The 17,851-nt window shown below is 45.3% G+C and overlaps 1 protein-coding gene across 11 annotated transcripts in view; it reads right to left on the bottom strand.

The window, feature by feature from the left end:
- Positions 1–17,851, bottom strand: part of DTNB (dystrobrevin beta) — a 420,990-nt gene that overhangs the window by 343,588 nt on the left and 59,551 nt on the right. For all 11 annotated transcript variants that reach the window (XR_004538818.1, XR_004538816.1, XR_004538817.1 and 8 more), the window contains one exon: positions 13,000–13,213. Coding sequence is in view for 8 of the 11 variants with exons in the window: in XM_033938256.1 (XP_033794147.1) it covers positions 13,000–13,213 (214 nt within the window). In the remaining 3 variants the exon portion in view is untranslated. The remainder of the gene's footprint in view (positions 1–12,999; positions 13,214–17,851) is intronic.

Here is a 17,851-nt window from a genome sequence, read left to right as displayed (position 1 = left end):
TTCTAAAATTAAACAGAAGGTCAGGGAGAGAGAGTTCTGACCAGGGTAGGGAGGGAGAGAAGGAGGGAGAAAGAGATACCTGACCAGAAAAGGGAGGGACGGAAGGAGGGAGAGGGTAGGAACACAGGGAAGATTTGCTTGGAGAAAAGTGCAGAAGGGGGAGTAGGGTGATGTTTGAGGGCCAAATTTTGGAAATAGTGATGGAAAAACCAAGGGAGAATGTGAGAAAGAGAAGAAAAGGAGAGAAATGGTAAGCACAGAGTGGTGGGGAGAGGGAGGGGAGGGAAGAGAGGGTACTCATGTAAGAGAACAGAAAAGAAAGAAAGGGGAGGTAGATGATGGTGCCCATGAATGACAAGGAAGAGAAGAGAGACACTAGACCAGGGCTGCCCAAGTCCGATCTTCGAGATCTACTGGCAGGCCAGGTTTATAGGCTATCTTCTTGGTATGTAAATCTCTCTCATGCATATTCATTGTGGATAGCCTGAAACCTGGTCTGCCAGAAGATCTCAAGGACCAGACTTGGGCAGCCCTGCACTAGACAGGAAAAGGAGGAAGAAAAATGAAAGAAACATTGATTGTGAAAGATATAGGGCAGGAAGTAAAGAGGAGAAAAAAAGAAAAAGAGTGAATAAATAGAGCACAGGGAAGCAGAACCAGAGATGCAGAATGAGATGATTAGAAAGATAAAATCACCAGACAACAAAGGTAAGATAAATGATTTTGTTTAGTAAGGGGAGTAATGGAATTTGATATGCCACCTTTCTATGGGACAACTGAATTGAAATGTCAGTTTTGAGAATTTACATCTGCTATGTATATATTATACTATACAGGAGGAAATGTGAGGGGATGCTTTATGCAATTAATTGCAAGATTACAATTTTTAATTGCAATTAATCGTGCAATTAAAATTTTTACCAATATACAGCCCTAATGTACACTAATCATCACTCACACATTGAATGGAAGAGGGCATCTTCATAATGAGCAGTGGATTATTGATACATAATTTACATGCTCATTGATTACTGAACCACCGTGATATATTTTTCAGATATGCGGTAGTTAAGCCGTTTCTCAAAAAACTCTTGCTGGACCCCTCTTGTCCGTCCAACTATCGCACTGTCTCCCTTCTTCCGTTCCTATCCAAGATACTCGAGCGTGCTATTCTCCATCACTGCTTGGACTTCCTTTCGCCAGATTCTCGATCCTCTACAATCTGGTTTTCACCCCCAACACTTCACAGAGACTGCCCTCACTAAGCTCTGCAGTGACTTGTTCATAGCCAGATCTAAGGGCCTTTACTCTATCCTTAACCTTCTTGACCTGTCTGCTGCCTTTGATACTGTAAATCACAGCTTACTCCTTGATATGCTGTCCTCGTTTGGATTCTGTGAATTTGTCCTCTCCTGGTTTGCCTCCTACCTTTCCCAACGCATCTTTAGTGTATGTGTTGGTGAGTCCTCCTCTGCTGCTATCCCGCTAGCGGTTAGTGTATCCCCAGGTTCTGTCTTAGGACCTCTTTTCTTCTCTCTCTCTCTCTCTCTCTCTCTATACCTCTTCCCTGGGTGCCCTGATCTCCTCCTATGGCTTCCAGTATCACCTATATGCTGATGACTCCCAGATCTACCTCTCTACACCTGAAATTTCACCTAAAGGCCAAGAAAAGGCCAAGATTGCTGTGAACAAGGCTGCCCTGGAACTTCAATAAGATAAGTTGCTCTGCATTTCATATTCTGCTCTTTTCACTGGTTTTCAGCATTAACATAAGAACATAAGCAATGCCTCCACTGAGTCAGACCCGAGGTCCATCGTGCCCAGCAGTCCGCTCACGCGGCGGCCCAAAAGGTCCAGGACCTGCGCAGTAGCCCCCTATCTATACCCCTCTATCCCTTTCTTCAGCAGGAAATTGTCCAATCCTTTTTTGAACTCCAGTACCGTACTCTATCCTATTACTTCCTCTGGAAGTGCATTCCAGGTGTCTACCACACGCTGAGTAAAGAAAAACTTCCTAGCATTTGTTTTGAATCTATCCCCTTCCAATTTTTCCGAATGCCCTCTTGTTCTTATATGTTTTGAAAATTTGAAGAATCTATCTCTCTCTACTTTCTCTATGCCCTTCATGATCTTGTAGGTCTCTATCATGTCTCCTCTGAGTCTTCGCTTTTCCAGGGAGAAGAGCTCCAGCCTCTCCAATCTTTCAGTGTATGAAAGGTTTTCCATGCCCTTAATCATTCGTGTCGCTCTCCTCTGGATCCTCTCAAGTATTGCCATATCCTTCTCAAGGTATGGTGACCAATACTGAACACAGTACTCCAGGTTCGGGCGCACCATTGCCCGATTCAACGGCAGGATGACTTCTTTCGTTCTGGTCATAATACCCTTCTTAATAATACCCAACATTCTGTTTGCCTTCTTCGTGGCTGCTGCGCATTGTGCCGTTGACTTCATTGTTGTATCCACCAGTACACCCAAATCTCTTTCAAGGTTACTTCTCTCTAATACTAATCTCCCCATTTGGTAGCTGAACATCGGGTTTTTTCTCCCTATATGCATGACCTTGCATTTCCCTACATTGAATTTCATCTGCCATTTATTCGCCCACTCCTCCAGTTTGTTTAGGTCCCTTTGTAGGTCCTCACACTCTTCCGTAGTTCTAACCCTTCTACAGAGTTTAGGGTCATCCGCAAATTTTATAACTTCACATTTTGTCCCCGTTTCCAGGTCATTAATAAATACATTGAACAGCAGCGGTCCAAGTACAGACCCCTGCGGAACTCCGCTCGTGACTTTCCTCCAGCCCGAGTAATGACCCTTCACTCCAACCCTCTGTCTTCTGCCTGCCAACCAGTGTTTGACCCATCTGTGTACGTCACCTTCCACCCTGTGGTTCCACAGCTTCCTAAGTAGCCGCTCATGGAGTACCTTGTCAAAGGCCTTTTGGAAGTCAAGGTAAATGATGTCTACAGGTTCCCCTTTGTCCAACTGGCTGTTCACCCCTCAAAGAAGTGCAATAAGTTTGTTTGGCACGATCTTCCCTTACAGAAGCCATGTTAGCTCGCTTTCATCAGCCCATTTTTTTCGATGTGCTCACAGATGCTGTCCTTTATCAGTGCTTCTACCATCTTGCCTGGAACCGATGTCAAGCTTACCGGCCTATAGTTTCCCGGGTCTCCTCTTGACCCCTTTTTAAAGATAGATGTAACATTTGCTATCTTCCAGACCTCCGGAATCTCTCCAGTTTTCAAGGATAGGTTGCAAACTCGGAGTATTCCCGCTATCTCATATCTTAGTTCTTTTAGTACCCTAGGGTGGATTCTGTCCGGGCCTGGTGATTTGTCACTTTTCAATCTATCTATCTGCTTAATTTCTCTTCTCATCCCTGTTTCTTACCAAATAAAAAAGCACAAAAAAATAAACCTTTCTCTTTCCTCTGTTAAATCTTATTTCCTCTTCCTCTTCATAGGAAAAAGGGTAAGACTGTTAACTCTAATTAAATCCTGGTGCCTGTGGCTCAGGGTGACTAAAGTAGGGAAAATCCTGTTATAAATCCTGTGTTTTAGGGTAGCACTGATAGAACCTGCATTTTTGTTTAAAATACTGTGTTTTAGGTGGTATAGAGCCTATATTTCTGTCTTACTAGTATTCAGCCATTGTTTCTGTTGATTAGGTGGAGAAGGGAGGGGCTCTGTTTTACTTCTAAGGCTAATTGCATTATCTTTGGGACATTGCTGTGAACAAGGCTGCCCTGGAACTTCAATAAGATAAGTTGCTCTGCATTTCATATTCTGCTCTTTTCACTGGTTTTCAGCATTATATCTGCTTGATTTCTCTTCTCATCCCTGTTTCTTACTAAAAAAAAAAAAAAAGCACACAAAAAAAAATCCTTCGCTTTCCTCTGTTAAATCTTATTTCCTCTTCATAGGAAAAAGAGTAAGACTTTGTTAACTCTAATTAAATCCTGATGCCTGTGGCTCAGGGTGACTAAAGTAGGGAAAATCCTGTTATAAATCCTGTGTTTTAGGGTAGCACTGATAGAACCTGCATTTTTGTTTAAAATATTGTGTTTTAGGTGGTATAGAGCCTATATTTCTATCTTACTAGTATTCAGCCATTGTTTTCTGCTGATTAGGTGGAGAAGGGAGGGGCTCTCTTTTACTTCTAAGGTTAATTGCATTATCTTTGGGACATTGCTGTGAACAAGGCTGCCCTGGAACTTCAATAAGATAAGTTGGTCTGCATTTCATATTCTGCTCTTTTCACTGGTTTTCAGCATTATATCTGCTTAATTTCTCTTCTCATCCCTTTTCTTACTAAAAAAAAAAAAAAAAGCACAAGAAAATAAACCCTTCTCTTTCCTCTGTTAAATCTTATTTCCTCTTTCCCTTTCCCTTCATAGGAATAAGGGTAAGACTTATAGTCCCACCAACCCCAGGGACCACTATTCATATATAGAGACCCATATAATCAGGACTACTCAAATCAAGTCACTTCACAACCAATCAAGATGACCTTTATTCTATGCAATCACTGTGGTGCTTTAATTCCAAAACATACTATTTGGAAGCTTAAGGCTTGCCCCATCTGTCTTCAACTTGCCAGTATTAAGGAGGAGCTCTGCAAACTTAAACAGGAATTGAATACAATTAAAGCAGCTTCCATCACTCCACAAAATCATACCAACTTACCACCTCTACCTCAAAGAATAAAACAGCCCAGGAATAAATGGGTCACAGTAGGCTCAGGAAGACATAAGAACATAAGAACTACCATCTCCGGATCAGACCCATGGTCCATCGAGTCCGGCGATCTGCACACGTGGAGGCCCAGTCAGGTATACACCTGATGTAGTTTTAGTCACCCATATCCCTCTATGCCTCTCGTAAGGAGATGTGCATCTAATTTGCCTTTGAATCCTAGCACAGTGGAATCCTTAATAACCTCCTTTGGGAGAGCATTCCAGGCGTCTACCACTCGCTGCGTAAAGCAGAACTTCCTGACATTTGTCCTGGACTTGTCCCCCCTTAGCTTCAAACCATGTCCTCTTGTCCGTGTCGCGTTGGACAATGTAAATAATTTATTTTTCTGCTCTATTTCCTGAACCCATGTTGACTGGGTTTCATCAAGTCGTGTGTATCTAGGTGCCGGACTATGCTATCCTTGATCAGTGCTTCAACCATCTTTCCAGGGACAGACGTAAGGCTCACAGGTCTGTAGTTGCCCGGTTCCCCTCTCGATCCTTTTTTGAAAATTGGCGTGACGTTCGCTATCTTCCAGTCATCTGGTATCTGTCCAGTTCTGATTGTCAGATTGGCAAGTTTTTGCAATAGCGCTCCGATTTCAACCTTCAATTCCTTTAAAACTCTCTGGTGAATTCCAACTGCGGCAAGGAGGCCAAGTTCCTGGAGGCGCTAGGGGATTGCTTCCTGGAACAAATGGTAAAAGAGCCGACAAGAGGCAACGCCACCCTGGACTTGGTACTAAATAGATTGTGAGCCCACCGGGACAGATAGGGAAAATGCTTGAGTACCTGATTGTAAAAACCGCTTAGATAACCTTGATAGGCGGTATATAAAATCCTAATAAACTTGAAACTTCCTAGTTTCCAGTCTATCCTCGGGAAATTGAAGTCTCCCAATATTATTACATTGCCCGTCTTGCATTCTTGTTTGATTTCCTCTATCATTTCTGAGTCAGTTTCCTCCGCCTGTCCTGGGGGACGATAGTAAAGGCCAATTTTCGTGTCTGCGCTGTTTTGGCCAAGAATTCTGATCCAGAGGGACTCTAGCTTCTCTTTCGTTTCCGTCGTAGCCACTTCAACAGATTCTACTCCTTCCTGAACATATAGGGCAATACCTCCACCTTTCTGCCCTACTCGATCTCTTCTATATAGTTTGCATCCCTGTAGTACTGTGTCCCATTTGTTTTCTTCATTCCACCATGTTTCTGTTATGCAAATGATTTCCAACTTATCATGTCTTGCTATTGTCTCTAGTTCCCCCATTTTGTTTCCTAGACTTCTAGCATTCGTATACATACATTTGAGTTCTCTTCGTGTTACCTTTTTGGACTTTCTACTCTTTACTGTCTCTACTGTTTCTTTCACGGTTTCCTTAACCGCTCCAGTGTTGTCTCCCTTGACTGCGACATGTAACACAGAAACATCCACCTTCACTAATATTACCTCTACAGAATTCCTTCGCTCCACTAGTGCACTGCAATACTCAAGAAAACAGAAGGGAGGTGGGACTGGAACCAATGAAGGTAACTCAAGAGAACAAGCGCACCCTAAGTACAAATAAAAAAGCCCAAAACAGAAAACTATTACTGTTGGGGGATTCCATCATCAGAGGCATTAACCTTGGAACACAGGGCGAGGAGACCAAAATAGTGAAATGTCTTCCAGGATCCTCAGCTACCAGGAGTTCCAGGCAAATACTGACTATAATTAAGGAAGAAACTAAGGATTTTAACACTGATGTTGTTATCCATCTGGGAACAAATGACCTGGCCAACAACTCCACACTTGCAGCACAGAAAGCTTTTCGGGAGCTTGGTGAGGGCGTGAAACCTTTTGAAAAGACTAGCTTTTTCTGAAATACTACCTTCATATGGAAAGGGAGAGCAAAGAGTGAAAAACACAGAGGACTTTAATAGATGGCTCAGAGCCTGGTGTCATCAAGAAGGCTTCAGATACATAGGAGGATGGGGAAATACATGGAAGGACAAGAAGCTATATTGCACTGATGGGCTACATATTACTACAGCAGGAAAAAGAAACCTTGCAGAGAAATTTAGACAATATTTTTCTAGGTATTTAAACTAGAAGGTGGGGGTGGTGTATGTACGAAGGACAATTTTAGAGACCACCCCCGGCAAAAGAAAAGATGTGATAGTAGTAAAGGCTGCAACATAAGCAATATCAGCAACTCATTTCTTAGTATTGCAACGGAAAGTGAAACGACACAAAAATCCATACAAAAAAGGAGATTATCGCTGAAAAATAGCTGGAAAGCGATGACCACAAATGCTCGCAGTCTAAGCAACAAAGTTCATGATCTGCAAACCCTGATATTAGAGGCAGATCTAGATATTGTTGCTATCACAGAGACATGGTTCAGTGAATCACATGGATGGGATGCAAACATACCGGGATATAATCTTTTTAGGAAGGACAGAGATGGTCATAAAGGTGGAGGAGTAGCTCTCTATGTAAAGATCAATATCCAAGCGACCGGAATGCAAGGGACCTGGGGAGAGGAAGAAGCGATATGGATTGCCCTGAAAAGAGAAGATGGAACTTCTATCTATGTGGGTGTAGTCTACAGATCTCCGACTCAATCGCAGCAAATTGATAAGGATCTGATTGTGGATATCCAAAAGTTTGGAAGGAAAGAGGAGGTTCTGCTGTTGGGAGATTTCAACCTGCCAGATGCGGACTGAAATGTTCCGTCTGCGAAATCGGAAAGAAGTAGGGAAATTGTGGATGCCTTTCAAGAGGCTCTGCTCAGACAAATGGTGACGGAACCCACAAGGGAAAAAGCGATATTGGATCTGGTCCTCACAAATGGAGAGAGTATCTCTAATGTTCGAGTGGGTGCTCACCTGGGAAGTAGCGATCATCAAACGGTTTGGTTTGATATAACGGCTAAAGTGGAGAGCGGCCGCACTATACTTAAAGTCCTAGATTTCAAACGTACGGACTTTAATGCAATGGAAAAGTACCTGAAGAAAGAGCTGTTAGGATGGGAGGACATAAGAGAAGTGGAAAGACAGTGGTCTAAGCTGAAAGGAGCGATAAAAATGGCTACGGACCTTTATGTGAAGAAAATCAATAAAAACAAGAGAAAAAGGAAGCCGATATGGTTCTCCAACCTAGTGGCTGAGAAAATAAAGGTGAAAGAGTTGGCGTTCATGAAATATAAAAAAACCCAAGAAGAGGAGAGCAGAAAGGACTACAGGGTGAAACTGAAAGAAGCCAAGAGAGAGATACGTTTGGCGAAGGCACAGGCGGAAGAACAAATGGCTAAAAATGTAAAAAAAGGAGATAAAAATTTTTTCAGATATATTAGTGAAAGGAGGAAGATAAAAAATGGAATTGCTAGGCTAAAAGATGCTGGGAACAAATATGTGGAGAGTGAGGAGGAGAAAGCAAATGTGCTAAACAAATACTTCTGTTCTGTGTTCACAGAAGAAAATCCTGGAGAAGGACCGAGATTGTCTGGCAAAGTTACACGAGAAAATGGAGTAGATTCTGCGCCGTTCACGGAGGAGGGTGTTTATGAGCAACTTGAAAAACTGAAGGTGGACAAAGCGATGGGACCAGACGGGATCCATCCCAGGATACTAAGGGAGCTCAGAGAGGTTCTGGCGAGTCCTATTAAAGACTTGTTCAACAAATCTCTGGAGACGGGAGTGATTCCTGGGGATTGGAGGAGAGCGGATGTGGTACCTATTCATAAAAGTGGTCACAGGGATGAAGCAGGAAACTACAGGCCCGTGAGCCTCACTTGTTGGAAAATTAATGGAAGTGTTGCTGAAAGAAAGGATAGTGTACTTCCTTGAATCTAATGGGTTACAGGATCCGAGGTAACATGGCTTTACAAAAGGTAAATCATGCCAAACGAATCTGATTGAATTTTTTGATTGGGTGACCAGAGAGCTGGATCGAGGACATATGCTAGATGTAATTTACTTGGATTTCAGCAAAGCCTTTGATACAGTTCCTCCTAGGAGGCTGTTGAACAAGCTTGAAGGGCTGAAGTTAGGACCCAAAGTGGTGAACTGGGTCAAAAACTGGCTGTCAGACAGACGCCAGAGGGTGGTGGTTAATGGAAGTCGCTCGAAGGAAGGAAAGGTGACTAGTGGAGTCCCTCAGGGTTCGGTGCTGGGGCCAATCCTGTTCAATATGTTTGTGAGTGACATTGCTGAAGGGTTAGAAGGAAAAGTGTGCCTTTTTGCAGATGATACCAAGATTTGTAACAGAGTAGACACCGAAGAGGGAGTGGAAAATATGAAAAAGGATCTGCAAAAGTTAGAGGAATGGTCTAATGCCTGGCAACTAAAATTCAATGCAAAGAAATGCAGAGTAATGCATTTGGGGATTAATAATAGGAAGGAACCGTATATGCTGGGAGGAGAGAAGCTGATATGCACGGACGGGGAGAGGGACCTTAGGGTTATAGTGTCCGAAGATCTAAAGGCGAAAAAACAGTGTGACAAGGCAGTGGCTGCTGCCCGAAGGATGCTGGGCTGTATAAAGAGAGGCGTAGTCAGTAGAAGGAAGAAGGTGTTGACGCCCCTGTACAGGTCATTGGTGAGGCCCCACTTGGAATATTGTGTTCAGTTTTGGAGACCGTATTTGGCGAAAGACGTAAGAAGACTTGAGGTGGTTCAGAGGAGGGCGACGAAAATGTTAGGAGGCTTGCGCCAGAAGATGTATGAGGAGAGACTGGAAGTCCTGAATATGTATACCCTAGAGCAGGGGTCTGCAATCTTTAAGACATAAAGAGCCACTTGGACCCGTTTTCGAAAAGAAAAAAAAAACTTAGAGCCGCAAAACCATTATAAAACAAATCTAACACTGCATATATTGTTTCTTATCTTAATGCTATATACAGGATCATGCAGTTAGCTGCTCTCAATGCTCATAGGCTCCCTGCGCTAAAAAACGATATTGCGGTTTAGTAAAAGGGAGCAAAATATAGACAGCAGATATAAATTCTCAAAACAGACACATTTTGATCACTAAATTGAAAATAAAATCATTTTTCCTACCTTTGCTGTTTGGTGATTTCATGAGTCTCTGGTTGCACTTTCTTCTTCTGACTCTTTCAGCCTCCTGTATGTTTCCTCTCCTCCAGACCTCATTCTCTCCCCCAACTTTTTCTTTCTGTCTCCCTGTTCCCCCTTCTTTCTGTCTCTGTCTGCCCCCTTTCTTTCTTTCTCCGTGCCCTCCCCCAAGCCACTCGGTTTGCTGCCACCGCCATCGGGGAATAGCCCCCAAGCCACCGCCGTCCCAAGCTTTCCCTGCAGAAGCGTCGCACTGACCAGCATTCCGCTCCCTGACGTCAATTCTGACGTAGGAGAGGAAGTTCCGGGCCAACAAGGCATTTCTCCTCATTCCATCCAGCCTAAGCCCCATCTCTCCTTGATCCAGCATTTCCCTTCTGTGTTTGTCAGAATTACCATTCCACCTATTTTCCAGCATCACCCTTCTTTGTGTCCATCTCACTATATCTTCCTTTCTTTCAGCCTCCTGTATGTTTCCTCTCCTCCAGACCTCATTCTCTCCCCCAACTTTTTCTTTCTGTCTCCCTGTTCCCCCTGGCCCACGGGACTCCCACGGGGATGCCCTCTGACCCACGGGACTCCCATGGGGACGCCCCCTGGCCCACGGGACTCCCACGGGGATGAAAACAGCCTACCTAAATTCTGGCGATGCAGGCATGCAGCTTACAAGTCCGGCGTCGCGGCGAGAAATAGCCATGCTGAGCAGTGAGCTCAGCACGTACACAGATGAAAGCCTTGCTTGCTGATTGGTCCGGCGGCACGGCGGGGCGGGGCCGCCGGACCAATCAGCAAGCAAGGCTTTCATCTGTGTACGTGCTGAGCTCACTGCTCAGCATGGCTATTTCCCACCGCGACGCCGGACTTGTAAGCTGCATGCCTGCGTGACACACTACCAGAGCTGCGGCAAAGGTGGAAAAAAGCCGCATGCGGCTCTGGAGCCGCGGGTTGCCGACCCCCGCCCTAAAGGAAAGGAGAGACAGGGGAGATATGATTCTTGAAGGGTATTAACGTAGAACAAAATCTTTTCCAGAGAAAGGAAAATGGTAAAACCAGAGGACATAATTTGAGGTTGAGGGGTGGTAGATTCAGCGGCAATGTTAGGAAATTCTACTTTACGGAGAGGGTGGTGGATGCCTGGAATGCACTCCCGAGAGAGGTGGTGGAGAGTAAAACTGTGACTGAGTTCAAAGAAGCGTGGGATGAACACAGAAGATTTAGAATCAGAAAATAATATTAAATATTGAACTAGGCCAGTTACTGGGCAGACTTGCACGGTCTGTGTCTGTGTATGGCCGTTTGGTGGATGATAGGCAGGGGAGGGCAGGGGAGGGCTTCAATGGCTGGGAGGGTGTAGATGGGCTGGAGTAAGTCTTAACAGAGATTTCGGCAGTTGGAACCCAAGCACAGTACCGGGTAAAGCTTTGGATTCTTGCCCAGAAATAGCTAAGAAGAAAAAATTTTAAAAAAAAAAAAATTTAAATTGAATCAGGTTGGGCAGACTGGATGGACCATTCAGGTCGTTATCTGCCGTCATCTACTATGTTACTATGTAAAAAGCTCTGCTTGTTTGGCTGACATTGCTGCCTGGATGTCCTATCATCTGAAACTAAATATGTCCAAGACTGAGCTGCTCCTCTTTCCTCCTAAACCCTTTGCTCCTCCTCCTCCTTTCTCCATCTCTGTTATTATTCCAGTCTCTTCTGCTCGCAAACTTGGAGTGGTCTTCGACTCTGACCTCTCATTTTCTACGTATAACCAACAAGCTGCTAAGACTTGCCACTTCTATCTCTTCAATATCACCAAAATTTGCCCCTTCCTCTCTGAGCACACTACCTGGACCCTTGTTCAAGCTCTCGTAACCTCACACTTAGATTACAACAATCTACTCCTAACTGGTATCCCTCAGTGTCACCTCTCCCCCTTGCAATCTGTGCAAAACTCTGCTGCACGACTCATCTTCTATCAACTTTGTTACAAGTTTTCAAGTTTCATTTAGAATTTGATTAATCACTTAATCATACCTCAAAGCAATGTACATTATTAAAAACTTTACAATTTTCAGGGGGAACAAACACACAAACAATACTCAAAGAACATGACGTACATAGGCATCTTTAAAAAGAAAGCACTTTAACTTGCTTTTAAATCTGTTTATAAGACGCTCTTCTCTTAGATAAATGGGCAGGGAATTCCAAGTTTGTGGTACTGTGACGGAAAAAATATATTGTCAACATGTACTAATGATTTTAAGAGAGGGAACTGTCTATAGGTGTTGATCACTAGATCTACGCTCATGTCACCCCTCTCCTTAAGTTACTTCACTGGCTCCCTATCTGCTATTGCATACAGTTCAAGATCTTATTGCTGACCTACAAGTGTATTCATTCTGCTGCCCCTCAATCTCTCTCTCCTTACACACATCCCAGAGACCTCCGTTCCACAGATAAGTCACTTTTAGCGTTACCCTTCTCCTCCACTGCCAATTCCAGACTTTGTTCCTTTCATATAGCTGCCCTTTATGCCTGAAATAAATTACCCAAGTTTGTCCGTCAAGCCCCTTCCCTTGTTTAAAAGCAGACTGAACACCCACCTTTTTGATATAGCTTTCAATCCTTAACCCTACTCCTCTGCCCTCCAACCCAGCCCGCTGATTAGCCGTTCCCCTTATCTGTATTCCCTTCTGCTTTTTGCTCTTCCAAAGCTACGGTGGGGGTTCCGAGGATGTGGGAGGAGGGCCCAGGAATGTCAGGAGGATGGGGGGGGATGTCAGCGGGAGAACCAAGATGGCAAGAGATGCCAGGGGAGGGGTGTATTGCTCGGCAGCTCAGCTGATCCTAGCAGGGGGAATCCCCAAAACCGGCTCAGCAGATAGGGATTCCTTCTGCCGTGATCACACAAGGTAGTTAGTGGGTACGTCTATAAAACTTGCTTTTGTACATTTTTCGCGTGAACATTTTTATTTTTGAAAATGGGCATAAAAGGTAGACATCCTAAGGACCAAAACTTATACCTAGCTCATTTTCAAAAATAAGATAGATGTTTGCAGTTTTGAAAATGAACATTTTTCCTGCTGGATTTGTGGACGTCTTGCACAAAACGTCCAACCTCAGACTTAGGCACATTTTTGATTATGCCCATCTAAGCTCTTACTGAACCATGAACAAACCATGCCTAAATACTTAAAGTAATTTGATAGTTACTAGCCTGTCATATGCAGCAATCATGAAGTTGAGTAGAAGGCTGATGGATTGATCCACACTGATCTGGTGAGTAGATGGAAGGCGTTTATTCAGCTGGTAATAGATAGATGAAATTATTGTTTCCAGTCGAGAGACACTGATTTCAGTACTGTGATCCAATGTGTTAAGGCCATTATCTCTGAATGCTTCAATCATGTTCCAGATATCAACAAGATGGACTAGAAAAAGAAAGAAGATAGGGTATTGTTCATTCACTATAGACTGTAACAAGAATTCTGCTAGCCTGGTAGAGTTTTCTTTCTTGAGCTTCCAATGTAAAACTGAATCAGCCTCTACTGGGGTTATGGCGACATAAAGAGATTATGTACTTACCCTGGTAAGCTCTTTTCCAGTAGATAGGTGAGACATTCTAGACCACTGGTTCCCAACCCTGTCCTGGACGACCACCAAGCCAATCGGGTTTTCAGGCTAGCCCTAATGAATATGCATGAAAGAGATTTACATATAATGGAAGTGAGAGGCATGCAAATCTGTTTCATGCATATTCATTAGGGCTATCCTGAAAACCCGATTGGCCTGGTGGTCCTCCAGGACACCAGGTTGGCCTGGTGGTCCTCCAGGACAGGGTTGGGAACCACTGTTCTAGACCATAGGGTTATTTCCCCTTACTCGCATGAGATGCAGAAAAAATCCATTCCAGGTATTTCACTCTGCCTCCAGAGTACATCACAGGCTAGTTTATCACCCTCTAGCAGTCAGTACCCAAGCACAGAGAGACACACCCATCTGTGAAGTAGAGGCACCTGTAACGACAGGCTAAACTATTGTTCTGCTCAAACAACAAAACAGTACCATTAATCGTCAAAGGAATTCAGAACTACTCCCACAAAGGTTATACATATAAACAAACTCTTCTTAACCCCAAAGGGTTGACTGGTCTCCAAGAACAGATTGGATAAGCATAAGGAGACTGAAATCATAATCTGAAACAGGCATAGCAAGGACAGGGTGGGGGGGGGGTCTAGAACATCTCACCTATCTACTGGAAAAGAGCTTACCAGGTAAGTACATAATCTCTTTTTCCAGTGCAATAGGCGAGACATTCTAGACCATAGGGATGTATAAAAGCAGTCCCCCAATAAAGCTAGAGTGGGCTTGCTACGCCAGCCCTTAAGATGAGGACCCAAAGGCAGAGTCCTGTCTGGCAGCAACATCCACTCTGTAGAACTTGGCAAACGTGTGAAAAGAAGACCACGTTGCCACCTTGCAAATCTCCTCAGGAGGAACGGACCTAGCTTCGGTCCACAAAGAAGCTACACTCCTTGCAGAATACGCCTTAACAGAAATAGGGGACTGTTGCCGCCCAAGAATGTAAGTGGAAAAAATGGCTCTACGGATCCACCTAGAGATTGTAGCCTTAGAAGAGGGAGAACCTTGCATAATAGAATGAGCCAGCACAAACAGGTGGTCAGAAAGCGAAACTCATTAGTGACCTGCAAATAACGCAGGAGAACCCTGCGCATGTCCAACTTCTTTAGCAGACGATCCTGGGATCTAAAACCGGATAAACTGGCCACCTGGATACACAGAGACGCCACCGTGAGGCCTTTATCCAGACCAGCTTGGAGAAAAGCAAGGACCCGCGACACTGAAGCAAAATAAGGTTCCACCTGTTCCTGGTCACACCAATGCTGGAAGGTCTTCCGCGCTTTAGCGTAATCTGACACCATGGACAACTTCTTAGACCTGAGAAGCATAGCTATCACAAGCTCTAAATAGCCTTTATGTTCTAAGGCTGCGTGCTCAAGAGCCAAGCTGTAAGAGCAAAACGACCCATATCCTCCAAGGCTATCGGGCCTGAGTGAAAAGGGCAGGATAGAAACTCAGGCGCCGACTGCATTCCACCAGCAGCCGCATAATATCCGCGTACCATGGTCTTCAAGGTCAATCGGGCACCACCAGAATGAAGTGGCTGGGGTGAGTACAAACCTTCGAAAGACCCATCCGATCAGCAGCCAAGGCGGAAAAACATATAGAAGAACCTCTGGAGGCCACAGTTACTCTAGAGAAGTGTTCAACTTTTTTACACCTATGGACCGGCGGAAAAAAAAAATTATTTGTGGACCAGCAAACTACTAGGACTGAAATTTATAAACCCTGTTTCTGCCCCGTCTCCGCAAGCTCGGTCCTCGCAAACCATCTGATCCCATTCGCACAAACCTCAGTTATGATTTTATTAAAGTATAAAAAGAAACAATATTCTGTACAATTGTCATTTTATAAATACAAATAATACAGAGCAAGGATCAACAAAACCCCTGTCTCCCCCCTCCCCTTCACATATATCCCCTCTACTATCAAGAAAACTGAATAAGCCAGATTACAGAATGCTACACAGAAATATCATACTAACAGAATACCGCAGTCACACATAGCAGGAATAGGGTTAGGGGAGTTCATCTAGGGCAACTGACCCCCTGGTCAAAGAGAGCCCTAAGCCACTGCCTGGACTTTGCAGTCCCCAGTTATGTCTAACACCAGCTCTAGCAGGATATATATTTCAAATCTGATATATTGTAATCACAAAATAGAAATAAAATTATTTGTTTCTACCTTTTGTTGTCTCTGGTTTCTGCTTTCATCTTCTTTTCACTCTCTTTCTTCCAGTGTCAACCCTCTCTGTTTCTTCAATCCAGCATCTGCTCCTTCCATCTACTGTATGACCTCTCCCCCTTCCATATGGTATTTGTTTTCTTTCTATATCCCTCTCCCCTTTCCATCCAGCCTGTGCCTCCTCTCTCTTTTTTACACGATTCATTCTAGCTTCACTGCCTCTTCATTTTTACTCTCCTACACCAGATCTAGCTTCTTTGTCCCTCTCTATTTCTCTGCTGACCCACCTTCATATCTCATTCCTGTCTCTCCCCTTCCCCTCCTCTAATCTCCCTGCCAGCTGTTTCCTTCCTTTTTCCTTCTCCCTTCCCTCCTCCCCCTGTCCAGCAGTAACTCTCTTCCCTTCCCTTTCCCTCCTCCCCTTGCTCAGCAGCATCTCTCCTTCTCCTTCCTTCCAGGTCCAGTAGCAGCTGTCCCTTTTTACCCTTGTCCAGCAGCTTCGCAGACTCCTTTCCCTCCTCCCCTCCCAGCAGCATCACTCCTTATCCTTCCCTCCAAGTTCAGTAGCAGCTGTCCCTTTTTTCCCTTGCCCAGCAGCTTCCCAGACTTCTTTCCCTCCTCCCCTCCCAGCATCTCTCCTTATCCTTCCCTCCAGGTCCAGTAGCAGCTGTCCCTTTTTTCCCTTGCCCAGCAGCTTCCCAGACTCCTTTCCCTCCTCCCCTCCCAGCAGCATTTCTCCTTATCCTTCCCTCCAGGTCCAGTAGCAGCTATCCCTTTTTTTCCCCTTGCCCAGCAGCTTCCCAGATTCCTTTCCCTCCTCCCCTCCCAGCAGCATCTCTCCTTCTCCCTCTCCAGGTCCAGTAGCAGCTGTCCCTTTTTTTGCCTTGCCCAGCAGCTTACCAGCCTCTAACAGTGGCTTTCTCACCTCCCAGCAGCTCTCCTTACTTGCCAGCGCAGCGATTCAGGAAGGCAGCCTCAGGTCCTTTGATGGGTTGCGCCGCCTCTGAGGAAAAAGGAAGTTGCATCATCAGAGGCGGCCACGACTCAGCAAAAGCCCCAAGGCCGCCTTCCTGAATCGCTGCGCTGGTAAGTAAGGAGAGCTGCTGGGAGGGGAGAAAGCCACTGTCGGAGGCTCTTCATGATCTCTCCGGCCCTGCGCGGACTTCAGCTCGCCGATCTTGCCGGCCCTGCGCGGACCGGCAGGAAATTGCAAATGTCGATCTCGCCGGTCCTGCGCGGAATAGCAGGAATTTTCTGCAGACCGGCACCAGTCCGCGGACCAGCATTTGAAGAACAGTGTTCTAGAGCATCGAGCCCCTCGCTTCTGGGCCAGATCTGTGACTGAAGAAGCATAGTTCCTTCTTGTTTCATGCAATGGCCATAAGGTTGAGGCGGGGCTGCCCCCAGCGCCTCACAATTGCCCGAAACACCTGCTGAGCTTGGTCCACTCACCCGGATTCCGAGTCTGATGGCTGAGGAAGTCTGCTTGAATGTTGGCCAAATACGGTGCCGCTGTCAGCGCCAGGATATGAAGTTCCACCCAAAGGAAAAGAAGTTGAGCCTCATGAGCCAAGAGAGAGTTCTTGGTTCCTCCTTGACGATTAACATAGGCCATTGCCGTCGTTGATTGACCACTTCTTTGATGATGGAGTCCAACAGCCCTGAAAAGGATGATGACTGCAGTAATCACCCCAGCTACGAAGGCTGGCATCCATGATTACTACAATCCAGGAGGCAATGCTTAATGGAAGGCCCTGGCAGAGTGATTGAGGATGAAGCCACCAGGTCATACTCACTCTGGCCTCCAGAGTCCATGGCAGACTCAGCTCTAAGCCATCTTGGTGGAGCGCCCAGCGAGAGAGCAAGGCATTCTGAAGAGGATGCATGTGCGCCCTCGCCCAGGGAACTATATCCAGCTTGGCAACCCTGGAACCCAGAACCTGTAGGATGTCTCCCACCGAAGGGTCAGCCATCTTCAATATCTCCGAAATCTGTGCCCAGAGCTTCTGTTTCAGGCATGTAAACATGGCCCGCCACCGTACTGAAAAGAACTCCCAGGTATTCCAGTGACTGCGTGGGCATCAGATGGCTCTTTTTAAAGTTGACAATCCAGGCCAGGTCTTCCAGTACGCGGAGCACTGTCGCTAACATAGTGCACCCTTTTTCCGAGAGCACTATGAGCAACCAGTCGGCCAGAGGAGCCGCTACTATCACCATCACTTTGGTGAAGGTCCGGGATGCTG

Source organism: Geotrypetes seraphini, chromosome 3 (genome assembly GCF_902459505.1).
Source record: "Geotrypetes seraphini chromosome 3, aGeoSer1.1, whole genome shotgun sequence".
Classification (NCBI taxonomy): domain Eukaryota; kingdom Metazoa; phylum Chordata; class Amphibia; order Gymnophiona; family Dermophiidae; genus Geotrypetes; species Geotrypetes seraphini.
The sequence above is the reverse complement of the archived record's forward strand: the minus strand, read 5'-3'. Positions and strand labels throughout refer to the sequence as shown.